Raw genomic sequence first — 16,237 nt, 5'->3', positions numbered from 1 at the left:
CCCTCAATACAGCTAACACCAAAACAGCTCTGGGATCAGCCTCCCACAAGGCCGGCACAGTCGGAAACCCCATGGCTGCCGTCCTGGGGCTGAGCTCCATCCAGAGCCCACCACGGCCCGACCCAGACAGAGCACAGGAGCGCGAAGTACATAAAGGTAACATTTACTGGGAGATACAGAACTGAGTATTATGAAGGACATACATGGATGGAGGTGGCAGTGGCAGCACTGCAGAGGGCTGCTGGGCTGGGAAGAAGGAGCCCGCTGCCAGACAGGTAACGCAATGGAGATAACTGCGGCATATGCGTTTGTAACAAACAGACCATCGTAACATACATTTCTATGGGATCACGTCTAGTGATTATATAAATCCATATAGAGATCGCTGTATAAAAACTTTGTAAAAAATATCTTTTAAAAAAAAAAAAAAAGTGTAAAAATGTGCATTCAAAAGCACGGCCGACACGGACAGCTGGGCTGTAAACATTATACTGAGAGTGTGCTTGTGTGGGGCGCCTGCGCCACCGGGCCCCGACGGGCCTGTCACCGCATGGGGCGCGTCAAGTGTCTGTGGTTCTGCGGCTGGGCTCCGTGCCGGGTGTGCGCCAGGAGCGGCGGCAGCATGTGGGGATGGCTCCGGCAGGACACGGTCCCTGCGCCCCACGGGCACGCTGAGGGCTGTGGGGAAGAGGGACGAGTGGGAGGTCTGCTCCCACCTCCTCCTCCTCTGTGCGCCGTGGGTCCCCAGGGCCTCAAACAGGCTGAAGGGCCGTGATGAGGTATCACACGGAGGTCGCCCTCACCCACGCCACCAGCCCTGCTCCTGGGCTCAGCCACGGAGTAAGACGGTTGACAGATTCCCAATATTCTCTGTCCCCAAATGTTTTTGGTCCATAGTTCCCAAGGAAGCCCACTGGGTCCTGGATGCACCAGGCCTCGGTGCGCAGTTCTTCATACGGTACATACATTAGAGTCCCTGGAAGACCCTGCACTGGTCTCCTCCTCCAGTGCCACACCTTCACTTCTTCTCCAGCTGCTCCAGCAGCGGGTTGGCTTCACTCTCGGGCGTCTTGACGCTGTCTGTCCGTACGATGCAGGTGGGACGGTGCCGGTTCAGCATCAGGATCAGCTGCTGCCTCTCTTGTTTCAGCTCTTCTATCTGGGCCTTCAGTTCAGCGTTCATGAGCTCCAGGCGCTCAGACTCCTAACATGGCAGAAACACAACCACATGTGATGCTCCACAAGGACAAGGTGCAAAGAGAAATACTTGGCCAACAAACCGCTGCTACTTGGCCCTTGTGGCTAAGGAGCAGCCTGAAGACATGCCAAGACATCAAACTTCTTCAGGCAGCTCCTATCCAGTCCATTACTTGTGTCAGGTTAAGGAAATAGAGCTATATCCTCAGACAGGGCTCTGCTGCGCTACAGCAGTCCTGTGCCTGGCTGCTTTCCACAGGTTGGGAGGATGCTGGGAAACAAACCTGCATTTTCAAATGTTAAAAGGTTCGCCTCTCTGTCTGCAAGGACCTGCAAGGCGCTAGAAGGGCTTTTTGTCTCGAGGCCACCACCAGAGGGCACCTGGCCTCTGAATGAGGAAACCTCCTGGAATTCGGGCAGGGGGCCAGCGGGCATCCAGCCCGTCCTGTGCCACGCTCACACAGAGCTCCTGCTCCAGCACAGATACAGGGAGATATCAGAGCCCGAAGCCCACCTCCAGGTCAAGGCACCCACCCGCTGCAGGAACTCCGTCCTCTCCTTCTTCTTGTTACGACATCGCGCTGCTGCCACTTTGTTTTTCTCTCGGCGCCTTTTCCTCCTTTCCTCTTCCTCATCAAGCTGCAATGAGATGCAGAAGTCCAGGTCAGATCATCAAGGAGGGGGCATGGAAGGAAGCTGGGAGCCCCTAGAAGCCCTGACACTGCTCCCACCAGCAACATGATCCCGTCCTCACCAGGAATCAAGCACATTGCTGCCAGAACAGCATAGCTTGTCACATATAGACATCTAGAAGTACCATTCTAAGTTTTCAAAGCATCACAGTTACAGGCAGGATGCAGGGTCACCTGGAGCTTCCCAGCTGAGCCTGTTTGTTGCCCACTTTCATTGCACTTCCAGTGCTGCATCCTCAGTGCTGTATCCCTGCTAAGGAAGCAAGACACAGCAGCACTGCCTGCCACGATTCAGTTGCTCAGTGTTATCTGATTCAAGCCACACAGACCACGCTAATAAACCCTATGAGTTGAAAACCCGTAATCAAAAACGCGTAATCAAAATACTTATGGATTTTTACTAGAAAGCCTGTGAAAGTGGCCTATGGCATGCTTACACTTAAGGACTCAAACCAGCTCCTTCTCAAGAAAACTTGAAGTGCCAAAAAGTCCTGCAAATTCAGCATCTCGTGGTGCTTTGGGACACAGATATAGCAGAAAAAAAGACCCTCTTGTCATTAAGGCCCACAGACAATAATCACGCACATTTGGCCTGGGACTTTGAAATTTGAGATTTCAGACCGCACTGCCTCATTCCTAGCAATTGACATCCCACAGCATACTCTCTTCAGATATAGCAGCAGAAACCTTTAGTTTACAGTCACATCCACAGCCTACTTGCATGTTCTTTAAGGGCAGCTCCTGTTTGTCAAGGCAGCCTCCTCCTTTCTTTAGCACTCCCCAGGTGAGTGTGATTAGAAGGTATCTCCCAAAGGAGCCTTTCTCAGCACACACCATTTGAGCAGTCTAATTGCTCACTCTTGGGCTTAGGGACCTCAAATGGAGCTGTAGATCTCCAGTACAGAGGCCGCAAAGTGGTGGTGAAAGTGAGGGCCACCAAAGTGTCCCAGACAAAGATATACTGGTGGTGCCTGCAGGAAATGAAGGCTGTGAGGGCCATCATCCAAGCCAGGCAAGCTGCTAACATTCCTGTAGGCCTAGTCCCACTAATCAGAATATCTCAACGTGACATGAAAGCACAAACCACACAGAGTTCCCACAGCATCAGACTGCAATCACTCCACTGCCACAGCAGTGCATGAGGTATTGTGCACTACACTTAGGAAAACCAGGGGGGATCTGCACTGATGCCCCAAAGGCCAGTGCTGGCACTGAAGAAATGACCAGGAAGGCCCTAACTCCATGCCCTGGGGGAACAGTAACAGTGCAGCCCTCACTGTCTCTCTGGAAATGCCTACCATGTCTCCATACCCAGCTGCTCTGTTCAATAGCGGTCTGCTGACTCTCCCCTGTCCCCTTCAGCTTACCCATTACCTCACAAAGCACAGCAAAGAGCCACATCCTTTAGGGCCTACAAGGAGGTGAGCTCCACTCAGATAGCAGAACTTGAACTCTTGGCTCCCCTTTTTGTTGCCCACAGGTTTGGTCCTGTGAGTTCAAGAAAGCAGCCTTCTTCCTTTCCACCTCTGTTTCATCTCAAATGGTGATGTGACCCTGGTGCTAGGACTCAGCTCAGTAAGTAGCACAAGGGAAGATGATGGAGCATCACCCCCCATAACAATAACATGCTGTAGCAATCAATCTGCAGGTGAGCCCTGTTGGTAGGAGGTTTTGGGTTGCCTCCTGAATTGCTCCGGCCAGCAGCATCCAGGACAGAGGCTGGGATCAGTGTGAGAGGCAGAACTGCTGCCTCTGGTCCAGGGGGCACATCCTGTGTGGGTTCTGGAGGCAGAGGAGCCTGGCAGCACCTTTTCCTAGCTGTCCCAAGAAGAGAACAGGCTGCTCAGCAAAGCTCCCCACCTCCCCTACACCAGTGCCCAGCACCCACTGGGTAAGCTCTGTACGCCCTGCCACAGACAGACACCCCATGCCAGGGGATGCTGCTGCCCACAGCACAGAAGAAAAAGCTGCCTGTCCTTCCTGCACAGAGCAGGGCATGCTGGTGCCCAAGCTACTTGGGCTCCCACTCCCTGCAATAGGAAAGCAGCTGCAGGCTTCATTGCAAAACTATGCGTGGGTTGCTTCTTGGCTACTCATGGAATAAGCAGCCACTGCTTCAGCTCTTCCAGGCTTTTGCTGCAAAGCCCATGCCAGGGACGCTCCATTTGCCATTCTCAACTCCTTGGCTCCACAGGCCACGTAGGGGAGGAGGAGGCTGCAGGGAAGGGTGGCAGTCCAGGGGCTGTCTGTGGATTCCGCCTTGTCTTTCCTCCAAGCAGTGTCTGAGCAAGCAGCTTAGAGCACATTAAGTGCTTACAGTGGGGCAGAGCTACCCTGCTCCTGTTATGCAGAGCTGGTGGGACCGCATACCCATCCCCACAGGCACTGAGAGCAAGCAGCTGCTGCAGGACCAGGTCTGAGGTGCTCCAGAGGAAAGGAGCTGTGCCCTGGGAGGGCAGCACACAGCCTAAAGACTTTCTCTGTTCCACAGAACATACAGCCATGTGAATATTGCACCCACTGTTTGGTGCGTGACATCCATGCTGGCAGAGCTTTACTACAAGTGCTGCTTTGCTATAGGTATCAGGCCTGCAGCTGCATCCTGACCACATCCTTTTCCAGTGCCAGCATGTTCCCAGCCAGCTGCAGGGATTCTCTAGCTATTGCAGATCAAAAGCTGCAAAAAGAGTAGCAAACTGGGGCCTCAAACTGAGGGATTTCTGTTTGCAGGCAGTGGGAGATGCAAACTCTCAACAGCAGTGAGGAGCCAGCTAAAACACGAGCCAAGAACACAAGGAAGATGCTGTGCAGCACCAAGGGCTCACGTCCATCAGAGATGGGAGGAAAGCACCACACAAGCCCTCTGATAGCAGCCTTTGGACTCACCTCGCTTTTCACAGGCTGGGGTCTCTTCCCGAGCTTCACCTCCAGGAAGTGGAGTGGTGAGATCATGGCCCCAATGTTGCGGATGTCGGCGTATTTCAGCTCCTCGGCTGTCAGGGTGGTGCCAGGCAGTCCTGTCAAGGGGCCCAGCCCTGGCAGTGCACCGGCCGTCAGGGACGGGTCGGGAATCTGCCCGGGCATCATAGCAGGGGCAGCAGCTCCGCAGGCTGGAGAGAGAGCAGGACATATGGCCCGTTACTGCTGGCTCACAGCACGGCACAGAATTCCATTCTATTCTGGGTGGCAGCAGGGCTAAGGGGATGATTGTCCCCCTCTGCTCTACCCTCGTGAGGCCCTATTTGGAGTACTGCATCCAGGTCTGGGGCCCCTGCACAAGAAAGAGGTGGACCTGTTGGAGTGTTCCAGAGGAGGCCATGAGAATGCCCAGAAGGCTGGAGCACCTCTCTTGTGAGGAAAGGGTCAGGGATCTGCACTTGTTCAGCCTGGAGAAGAGCAGGGAGCTTAAAAGCAGAAAGAAGACCAACTTTTTACATGGTCTGATAGCAACAGGACAAAGAGGAATGGCTTTAAACTAGAAGGGAGATTGGCTGCAGTGACTTACAGGATAAACAGTGATGTGGCCTCACAGACTATTGGTTTTGCCAAAGCTTTCTCTAGAAAAGATTGTGGTTTGTCCTTTACTGAATGCTGGTGAATGAGCAGGTAGTAGATAAGAAGCAAATGGCACTATGAGGACCGCAATGTGCCTTGGACAGGCTGAGCCTGCTGACTAGGGGCACGGCACACTGCGATCAAGGGCAGAACAATGAAAAGCTGCTGAGAGAAAAGCCTGCTACTGAGCAAACATCTCCCAGCACAAACACAAGGAGACAAAGGCTGGAAGGGAGGGGAAATGGAGCAACGTGCAAAAAGCTTCTTCTATCAGAAAATAAAAAACGTACAGCTTGGGTGAGAATAGGACTGGGACAAGCTTTGGCAAGTCATTGATAGGCAGAAGAAAGCGGGTTACCAGGAAATGTGAAGAATGACTGCTAAGAGATGAAGAAATAAAATTAGACCTAAAATGAGAAGCCTGCAGAGCTGGAGCTGCAGTACCAGCCAAAAAGCAAAGGGAGCAGGTGGCTGTCGGCTACAGCATAAGTACATCTCTGCTTGCGTAACAGGCGTGGGACACTCTCAAGTGACCCACTTACAACATGCAGAGTCACTTCTGTCCACTCAGCAAGCATTCTTCTCCCAAACCCTCAACACAACCACACATCAACGTGTTCCTGTGCTGCTCTGTCAAGCTAAACCGATCCCAACACACACGGGGAGCCTTGGGGCAGCAACACTATCCTGCCTGCACCAGGAAACAGAGGAATTGCAGACTCAGCTCCTGGAGAGCTGTGAAGACAGAGGAACTGGCTAACAAGTGGAACTAAGACCCCATAGAGCCACCACTTGGGGCCAGCAACAACACAGGATTCAACAAGTATCTGTGGAAAGTGAAGGAAGCTCTGACAGCACAGACTGCCAGAGTCAGGAGATGCATTAAGTCACAGAGTAGTATGCACTCAACCAGCTCTTTCTGAAGCATCTGCTTTCGGCCTCTAGGAGAGCAGGCAAGGGGCAAGTGCTATGCAGGCACACACTGTGCCAGGCCAGCTACCACAGTTGCTCCACAATGGCCATTCTGGGTGACAGACCTGTATTGCCACCAGGCCACAATCCCTTGCAAAGCTGCATGTGAGACATGAGTGATGGATCACTGAGCACAGAACAGGTGAGGAAGAAGGAACCTCTGGGGTCACCTAGTCTAACCCCTGCTAGAGCAGGGTCAGCAGGAACAAGCTGAAGTGTTAATCACCAGAAACGGAGATGTTACAGATTTCTTGGCACTGGCACGTCTTCCTGCCCAGGAGTTTATTTGGTGTATTTGTTAATGTCAAGGAACAGGAGATGAGGAATGAATGGGAAGGAAAGCCAATTGTACAGGTTAGTCCAGAGCACAGAAGCAAATGAAAGCTTCACAGCTCCTAGCATGGGTGCCACACAAGCCATCCTGGTGTGACAGAGCAAGGGATTTACATCAGAGAGTGCTTCTGCTATATGCTGTGAGCTGTCATATGTTCTATCCTGCCACCAAGGAGATCCAGGTGTCAGTACAAGCTGTCCTGAAAAGTGTGCTCAGCAGGCAGCAGAGAGAATCAACAGGACTTGATAATCAGCGTAGGAAGCAAATGCAGCAACAGTGTTACCATACAGAAGCAGTGGCATGCAGAGAGTGGGAAGCAAGCCCTCTGCTCCCCTGGTCATCCGTCAGGGGCGATGAGAAAGAGCAGTGCTGGTATGCAGGGAGAATGATGGGCTGGGGAAGTCATCTGCACAGGGACATGTCAGCCTGACAAGGAGCAGGTGGGAGAGACAGGAGACGAGTAACTTCTGGAGGAAAGCAATACTACCTGAGAAAAAGATTCCTGCCCATTTGGCCGTAAAAGCGAAAGAGAAAATACCTGGTTGTGACACTTGACCTCAGAAAAGACCACATGTCAGCTCACTGAGATTGTAGAGCCCTAAAACAATACAAAGCATTCATTCTTCTGCAACAGCCTCTCAAGCAGACAGCTGCAATTCCACATTTGCAGTGGCTGCATTGCACAGAGCAGGACACAACTGCTCAAAATGCTACAAGCTGCGGCCACCTCCCTGCCTGCCTTTCAGACCCATGTGTAGCTAAAGGCATCCAGAATGAAGGCATCATCCTGCACTAGGCTGTGTGCAACCAAAGGCAAGGAGATCTGTGCCTAAATCCCTGTCATCTATCTCTCTCATCCACCCCCGACTTCAACAGTTTAGGCATAACAAAACCAAAAGAAATCAGTGGCAGAAGTATATGAATTTCAAAGCTCACCTTCTGTAAATACTGCATGAGCTGCTCTAGCTCACATTCATCTGAGGCCTTGGTCCGCCTTTTCACATGTTTCAGGCTGAGACCTGGCTTGAGTCCAGAGCTGGATGTTTAAATTCAATCTGGACTTGGGGGGCCGGATTTAATTAATTGCTTTGCATCACGACGCACAGCCAACTACACCTACACGCTGGGCTGGACTGTGAAGGTCCTCTGCTACACAGAATTCATGGTGACTATAACTTATGGGTTGGATAATGACTGTGGAAAATATTGCATTTTATCTCACCCACCACATTTTCCCTCAGCCTCTGATCTGGTGTCTTAACGTGCCTTGAGACAGTCTGAGTGAAGGAGCTGGCCCAGTACCTACCTGACACTAAAAACTTATCCCAGACCCAGTTACTGTATTGGCAAGGCACCATTGCATGCACATCTGTGTAAAGCAAGCCTGAAGTTGTTCAAACCAAAGCATTAGTAGCCACCTGGAAGAACACAAACCTGCATATCAGAATGAGCTGAGAACTAAGTGAGGAAAAAGAAAATGACTCCTCCAAGTGAGATTCTGCTTAAGAGTCAGAAAGCTCAGGAGCACACTGAGAAGTGCCAAGAGTCAAGTTAGACCTCGGAGAGGAATGTAAATCATTCCCAGCAGGGCTGCAACCACAGAATACAGGAATGGGGAGAGATGCCATCTCTCTGCAGAGCAGGGGGCAGCGAGAACTAAACCAGCCCAGCCCTTGATGCTCCCAAACCCAGGCACTGCCTCTCACTGCTGATTGAAGGGATTCTCTCCATCAACTGCTTTGTTCCAACCCAAGTATCAGATATTTCTACCTTTTCTGGATAACACTGGAGGTAAGGAGTTATACTTCAATCATGTTAAGAACGCCAAAGTACGTTGTTTTATTTAACACTCGGTAACTGAGGCCTTGCTCTGGGAGATGCTGCCAAGCCTGCCTATAGCTCCAGCATATTTCTACCCCACTCACAAATTAGAGCAGAAAGAACAGTTCAGGATCTGAGTTTGACCTTCAAGCTGTAGTTTTTCAATAACCAGACTTTGCTGAACGTGAGGAATACAGCTGGTACACTGCCAGGCTATAATTCCTCTCTGGATATTTCCTTGCAGTGTTTGTTATTTCTAAGGAACAAGAACCAACTCACTTCTGTACTCCTCCACTTTCTAACACTTCTTTAGCTGGGATTCTTACTAGATCTGTTCTTCTCATCAATTATCATTAACACCAACGTTATTCTCCATACCAAGCAACCCTTCAGTGTGTCCTCACACGAGAGAGAAGTTGTGCCATCAGTGACACCAAGCTTACTGGTGTCCCACTGCTGAACCACATAATTCCTGCATTGCATCAGCTATGCACTTGCACATGATAAAGCCCACAGCAGAGCAGCAAGGGGAAAGAGAACATGTGTAGTCTTACATCTGACACTGCAATCCGCACGATGCCAGCTGCTCAAGTTCACATTCACTGGAGCTGCACGTTCTGCACCAGTGCTATTTATTATTGTGCCATAGCATCTCAAGATGCTCCACAGTCAATGATGAGACAGAGGAGGCTTTCTTAGAATTCCAGCCTAATGATGAGCAGCTTGTGTCATTCAGTGCTCGCTTCAACAACTGATCTTACAGCACAGATCTGGGCAGCACATGATTCCATGGCTCAACATTCAGCTTGTACTGCTTCAGCTCTGCTCCTATGCTCCCTGTCACAGCAAGTGCTGTAACGGGGTCTGACCTTTGGCATTTCACTGAGCTGCTGCTGTCCCACACCTCTGCTCAGCATTTCAGTGACAATGTCCCTGCATCCACTCCTGTTCTTTTCCTACAGTTCAAGTCCTCATTTACTTGAGGGTTTTGTGTTCTTTTTCTCTATGCTGATTTTGCTGCTTTTTTTTAGTAACTCTGAAGGTAAAAAAATAACAATAATAATATTTTTGTTGTTTTTTAAAGGAGCTGATATTAGCACAGCAGTTACAGCATAAATCTGATGAGCGTAGGCACAATCCACGCAAACCCAGTTCCCTGAGGGCTGTACTCCGCGTGCTACCCTACATTCGTGCTCCTCTGCCACCTCCTCAGTGCTATTCTTACCCACAGACTAAACCTGGCGCAGGAATGGCCACCTGTGCAAAAGTCATACATTCATTTCCCTGTACAGAAGCAGCCTTAATTTGTACCCACTGTTCCCCATGTCCGCCCTATGCACCCTCACTCACCCAGGTGTGCTGCTTGCTCCTCTACAAACCCGCTGTGACTGTTGCGTCATCGTGCAGAAAGGACCACAACATCACAAAGCAGGTCCTGACAGCCACACTTCAATTTTGATTGCTATTGCTGTCTTAGCAGTGCTGACAGCTTCCTCAGTGATGGTGGGAGCTATTTACAATCTGATTTCCAGCCTCTTGTTAAGATGCTGGCTGTAAGTCACGGTTTCTTCCAACAGAAGCTGTACTGCACTCTGACATCTGCAGGGCTGAACCAGGATCCCTTCCTATGTCCAGTCCAGCACATAACACTGCCAACCTGGGCTTTTGCCACGCAGCAAATACCACCATGGTTCTTCTTCTGCCCACAACAAAAAGCTCAGCAATAAGGCCAAGCCTGCCCTGCCAGCCCTCCCTGCTGCCTGCCCACTGCTTCTAGCCAGGCTCCACCTGGGTGTCTGCCACTGCCCAGCAGCTGCCATGCACAGGAGACCTGCCAGAGTCTGCCAGCCACCACACAAGCATCTTTGATCTCTTCATCAGTACATCAGCACTTCCCATCCTATTACCGCTTGTACATACAGCCTTGGAGCATCTACGTCACAGCAATCATCCCTTCACCTGCTCATGGCCAACAGGCAAGAACTCTGCTCTGGAGAACCGAGGCAATATTGCCATCCATGAGAAGCAACATTTGGCCTGCAGAATGTATCATGGCTTTAATGTCAATTTGTACCATTTCTGCTCCAGGCCATAAAGTTTGCTCAGTCTGTATGTACGTTGCATCCTTCCAGTTCCTTCTCATTGGCAGGAGGATGATTTATATGAAAGCCCTTTCCTGACATGCCCAACTTCTCATGCCTCAAGAATGCAACTTTCTAAACAAAGGCAGAGCAATTTGCTATCGCTCGCTCTGAAGCAGGCTCACTTGCTTCTCCTCATCTAGGCACATCTGGCAGGGGAGGCTGCAGGGGGCTGAGGGTCACTGGAGCCCAGAAACACTTTCACTTCAAGGTTCAGCACCTAGCATGAAGCACCACGGAGCCAAAGGCAGAAACCCACTACCTCACATTCCCAGTGCCAGGAGTTTGCAGCCTCTTTTTTATTCTGTTGTGTAGAACGCAAAGTGCTCCCTTCCCCAGGGAACTGGGATCTGCACAGCACGCCTGGTTTGACGTAGGCTGTGGGGTGACCTGTGGTACAGCACTGCCTGGCTTCTCCTCGTCTGTACTTTTTAAGAGCAATAACTTCCAGTGTCAAAGGCCACGCTGATCAGTATCAAGGTTGTTTGCCAACCATCAAAACAACAGCAGCAAAGCCCTTTGGTTATAACCCGCCCTCTCAGCTGCCCGTGTACTACTGCTTGCAAGCAGGGTCTTAACCATCACCGTGCATTCATTCACTCGTCTGCTGAACCCAGTGATGCAGAGGAACCCGACACCTGCAGTGTCCCAAAAGCACTGCAGAGACACCCATTGGGTTGCACTGTGCCTGCCCCCTCTCAGCAAGGCTACAGGATTAATGAGTGTTACACAGCATCCAAAGCATTTCCCCCTTTCCTGAACACCAGTTCGAGGCACAGCAACAGTATGGCTTACCAGCTTAGCATGCCACTTCTGTGCTCCAGGCACTGTAATGCCGTACTGACACCATGCTTCACTTCCATCTCCAAGGGACAGACAGCTCCTGCAACCCAGCCCTGGGTATGCAAGGCCAAAGCAGCACCTATGCCCCTTTCAGACACCTCCAGCTGCCCATCCCATTGCTCCCTCCCATGGCTAACCCTTCGGAGCAGGCAGAGTACTGCAGGGTCTGTGAATACCCTACTGCATAACACCTCATCCAAGACTACTGAGCTGCTGCAAGCAGACTGCAGGGCCTCAGTGCTAAGGAGAGGAAGGAGCTTTGAAGGGCACATCCTCAGGAGGTGGAATTCTAAACCCATTTCTTGAGTGGGAACGGCCTGGCTCAGCTCTGAACACAGAGCTGCACTCAGATGGCAGCGTGAACACCTGAGACATTCCCAGTCAGAAGGCTGTGAAAGCTTTCTGACAGCAGCACAGACCTTGCTGCCTCCCTGCTCTCCTCCATCAGGGGGGCACCCATCTCCTTGCACCACACCCAGGGGCAGCCTGGTACACACAGTCTCCTGTCATGCTGCAGCCCCTCCAGCTGCATCACACCACCGGGTCCCACACCTGTCTGATGCAGTGACTTATTCCCATTATGAGTGGAGAAATCAGTTGTCCTCCTCCTTTCCCAGCATTTCACTCCATCCCTTCTCAGGGTAGTAAAAAGCTATGGATCAGCAGGATGCTATACCCCCACCACTGCAATGCAGTGATTGACTTGGAGCAACCTGTAGCAGCAGGAGGTTGCACAGCACCTAGCGCAGCATGGCTCCTTGCAGCTATTGCAATTAATTACCTGTCTTTGGAGCAGACATTTGTGGCCAACATTCACAGCACCACACTGCACACTGGTGGGCAGTACAGAGCAGGAAGGTGAAAGCTGTCCTATTCCTGCTTAGAGCAGTTGAAATGGAATTAGGGATGAGGGAACACGCTGACCTGAGCCAGGCTGCAGCTCAGACAGAGGTGAACAGCAGATGTGTTGACATCCCCCAAGGCATTCCATAGCCGCGTATGGGCAGGATTGGAATCTTCGCAAAGAGACGACTTTCCTCAGGCACAGAACTCCAACCTCAGGGGACAAGGAGGGCTACAAGCCCCAAAAAGCCATGTTCAGAATGCTGACATGGCCAGCTGTATGCTGGTCACTCAGCTACAGCTCGATGCAGTAGCCCTGCTCAGCAGGAGGATCACACAGATCTGCAGCTCCAACTGCACAGCAAACAGCCTGCAGTGCTGGGCTGGTTTCTGGGCAGTCAGTGCAACACAGCAATCCATGCAAGCAGCCCAGACAGACAGCACCAGGCCTGCTGTGCCTGCCCCATACTGGGTTCGCACTGCGGGACACTTGCAGGATGCTACAAACCACAGCTTTCCCTGCCCTGCTGCACAGCCTCCTTAGGGAGAAGAGCTTCTAAGAGCCTCACACACTCGCAGCGCTGCATGCTGCCAAGTACCTGGCCCAGGCCACGCAGCTGAAGCAGCAAATGTCACCATAGTGAAAAAGCACATAGCAGATGCTCAGCACCGCTCAGAACAGCAAAACAGGGTACAGTGCAGCAATGGAGGGCACAGGGAGCAGAGGGAAGATCTGCTCCTCCACAGACAGCAGCACAGTGCAGAGGCTGCTGCATCCTGTAGGGAAGGTCACGCTCAGCTGTACAGAGGAGGGAGAAGCATCCACGGTGAGGAGCAGAACATCAACCTGCAGTTAGCGCCCGGCCGACCTCATTACATCCCAGGGACCTGAGGAGCTGACAGCCAGCCACCGGCTGACACAGGGATGCCTTGGACAGCAGCTCCCACCCACACACTCACCCCCACACAGACAGCTCTCCTCATTTTTGAATCACCAGGAGTCACGCTGAGGATGTGAACTCCAACATCCAGCATTCCCAGGTGTCCCCCAAAAGCACTGACCAGCCAGATCCCACTGCAGCTCCGGCAATGGCTTCCACATAGAGTTCTTCACACAAGTCGCCTCAAAACTAGCTAAAAAAAAAATCTGTCTGAGCTGCTGGATTTTTGTTTCTGCTGAGCTCCGAGTCCAAACACACACACACACACACACACACACGGTTTGGCAGTGGTTGTGTTCCAGGGCTGGTAACACAAGCCATGAAGCTGGCTGCCAAGACAAGCAACAGAACGAGCCAGGCCCCATTTCATTGGCCACCATACGCTGCATATGGCCCTGGAAGCAGCCAGCACTGTGTTCTCACCCTCCTTGAAGGCATAGGAGACCCTGTGTTTTCAAATACACCTCCACAGGGCCTTCATTAAAGGAAAATGGAAACATAATGGGGCTCTTGCTCTCTTGGTATTTCTCCTTTTCCCCGATTTGCTCTCAAACCTATTTCCGCAGTATGGAAAAAGAGAAATGCCTCCCGGAGCGAAAGAAAGCGACTTCCATTCAACTCCACGCCTGAGCACTACAGCAGACGGCACGGAGCGCAGGGGCTCGCAGGGCCCCACTCCTTCCCCGGGCCCGAGCCGGGCGCGCTGTCCGCACGGCACCGGGGCAGCGCGGAGCCCCACCTGCGGCAGGTGGAGCGCAGCGCGGTGCGGCACCCACCGGCCCCGGGTGCTGCTCCTCGCCGCCCCCGCGGGAGCTCTGCCCCTTCCCGAAGCCAGTCCCCACGCACGACCCGGACGGGCCGACGTGGGGGGTGGACGGCGGCTCCGCTCCGACCCGCACCCGGGGGGAGGGTGGATCCCCGCAGCGCCGCCGGCCCTGCCGTGCCGTGCCGTGCCTCCACCCCGCCCGCGGGCCGCCCCCGGGCTCCGCCGCCCCCCGCCGCCACCCCGGCCCGCCCGGCGACCCCCCGCCCGCGCCGCGCCCGCACCCACCGTGCACGGGGAGCGGGCCGCCGGGGTGCCCGCGGGGCTCGGCCGCAGGGGACGGGCGCGGGCTGCAGGCTCAGCCCCGCCGCCGCCCGGCGCTGCCCCGACCCCCGGGCCCCGCCCGCCGCCGGTGTCGGTCCCGGTGCCGGCCGCCGCAGCCGGGGCGCCTCGTCCCGCCGCCGCCCCCCGCCGCCCCGGTGCGCGCCTCCCGCAGGCTGTGGCGGGCGGCGGGGTGGGTTGCATCAGCCCCGGTTATATAGCGGCCCCGGGCTGCGGGGAGGGGTCGGGAATGCGGAACCGGCTGGGCTGCCAGCGCCACACGTCAGGGAGGGCGGGCGGGGGAGCGGGGCCGCGGGGCGGGGAGCGGCGCGCAGGGGTGGGACCAGCCGGCGGTACCGGCACCCCCTGCCCCGCCGCCTCCTGCCCCGCGCTGTGCTCCGGCCCGGTGCGCGCCGCTGTGCGCTGAGCCGGCCGCCCCGAGCCTCGGCCGGGATGGAGGCGAGCCGGGGAGAAGCAGAAGGGCCCGCGGCTCACGGCACCGCTGCTTCGGGCCCCCGGCACCGGCACATCCCGGGGGCCGCTGGCGCTGCAGGCGGATGTCAGGTGGGGACGGGGGAGCAGCCGTGGGACCGGGGCCTTCCCGATAACTCATTTGCATGGATGCCAATCGCTTCCTTCCTCTTTCTCTCACCGCCGGCCCTCCCTCACCTGCACCTGCCAGGCTGCTGGGGAAGCACGGATCACGCAGAGCCCTGCAGACCCGCTGCAGGAACTGAATGCACCCGTATCGATGCTCTCCCAGAGCAGCTCCGTCTTCCTGCTCCGGGCTCATCGATCATCGCTCCCATTCAGTTCCCACAGAGCTCCTTTCTGGGCACGATCACTCTGCCCATCACTGACAGTCCCCCCTCCATCAGCACATCCCAGTCCCTCCATCTGTGCCCCGGGAACAGCAAACCGGGTGGTGCAGTTGGGTCTGAGCAGGGGACAGAACTGCACAGCGCAGGACAGGTCCAGCTCTCATCTCACACGGGAATTCTCCTCGCTCTCACTGCCGCTTATGGGTTTTGCCTCATGTAAACACAAAACATGTTTGCTTTCCAGATATAGTTTCATTTGGGCATAGGAATTCATTGAGAATTTGCGGTTTCAGTGGGTAAAAGTGAACAGAAGAGCCCCAGACGAGCAGAGTGCTTGCTGAGGGATATGGAGCGCTGGGCAAGCACAGCCGCCCGACTGGGGCTGCTCAGCTCCACCACTGCCACAGAGATAAATGAAGCACATGGGAACAGCAGCACCTGCAAGGGAGCCACAGGAGCTGGGGAAAGGGTCCATGGCACAAAGTGCAAAAAGCTGTCAGTACCCCCTGCCTGCAGGATGGCCTCCTCCTCCTCCTCAGAGCAAAGGGACAATCCGCATGGTTTTGTCCCAAATGAAATGTGTGGAAGGTGAAGGCTCCTGGATGTGGGAACACAGCCCAGCAGTGCTACATGGGGACAAAGAAGTTATCAGGGACACAGTGAACTCTATGGCAAAACAGAGCTGCACAAGCTCAGGAGTTCCACTGCAAGAGAGCTGCTCTCAGCCCTTGGGAGAGCTGCGCAGGAGCTCTGCCTGATCCCATTCCTAAGGCTGGCTCCTTGCCCCCCCCAGTTTTAGCAGGTAACATTGGAGAAGGAGCAGAGTTTCTCACATCACCCACCGACCTAAATCCCCCACATCCTCATAGCTCTGCGCCCCTTGTTCCTAATCCTTTCCTTTGCCTTCAGCACGGGGATCATACGCAAACCTGATGGGCAGTGAGGGAACCATCCGCTGAAGGACACAACCAGGTTTCAGCCTTCACACTCCAG

General features: G+C 53.8%; 1 protein-coding gene across 2 annotated transcripts; it reads right to left on the bottom strand.

Moving 5' to 3' along the window:
• Window positions 1–147: 147 nt before the first annotated feature.
• JDP2 (Jun dimerization protein 2) lies at window positions 148–14,719 on the bottom strand. 2 transcript variants are annotated; one of them, XM_015865210.3, is made up of 4 exons: window positions 14,391–14,719; window positions 4,776–4,999; window positions 1,732–1,836; window positions 148–1,204 (listed from the first exon to the last, which is right to left on the bottom strand). In XM_015865210.3, exons 2-4 carry the CDS (start codon window positions 4,974–4,976, stop codon window positions 1,019–1,021), a joined length of 492 nt encoding a protein of 163 aa, XP_015720696.1. In that variant the 5' UTR covers window positions 4,977–4,999; window positions 14,391–14,719; the 3' UTR covers window positions 148–1,018. The 2 variants fall into 2 exon arrangements, with proteins under 2 accessions (XP_015720696.1, XP_085405334.1); XM_085549208.1 differs by lacking the exon at window positions 4,776–4,999 and having other exon boundaries at window positions 14,391–14,707.
• Window positions 14,720–16,237: the final 1,518 nt, after the last annotated feature.

Source organism: Coturnix japonica, chromosome 5 (genome assembly GCF_054131305.1).
Source record: "Coturnix japonica strain WE chromosome 5, WE-NBRP24, whole genome shotgun sequence".
Classification (NCBI taxonomy): Eukaryota; Metazoa; Chordata; class Aves; order Galliformes; family Phasianidae; genus Coturnix; species Coturnix japonica.
The sequence above is the reverse complement of the archived record's forward strand: the minus strand, read 5'-3'. Positions and strand labels throughout refer to the sequence as shown.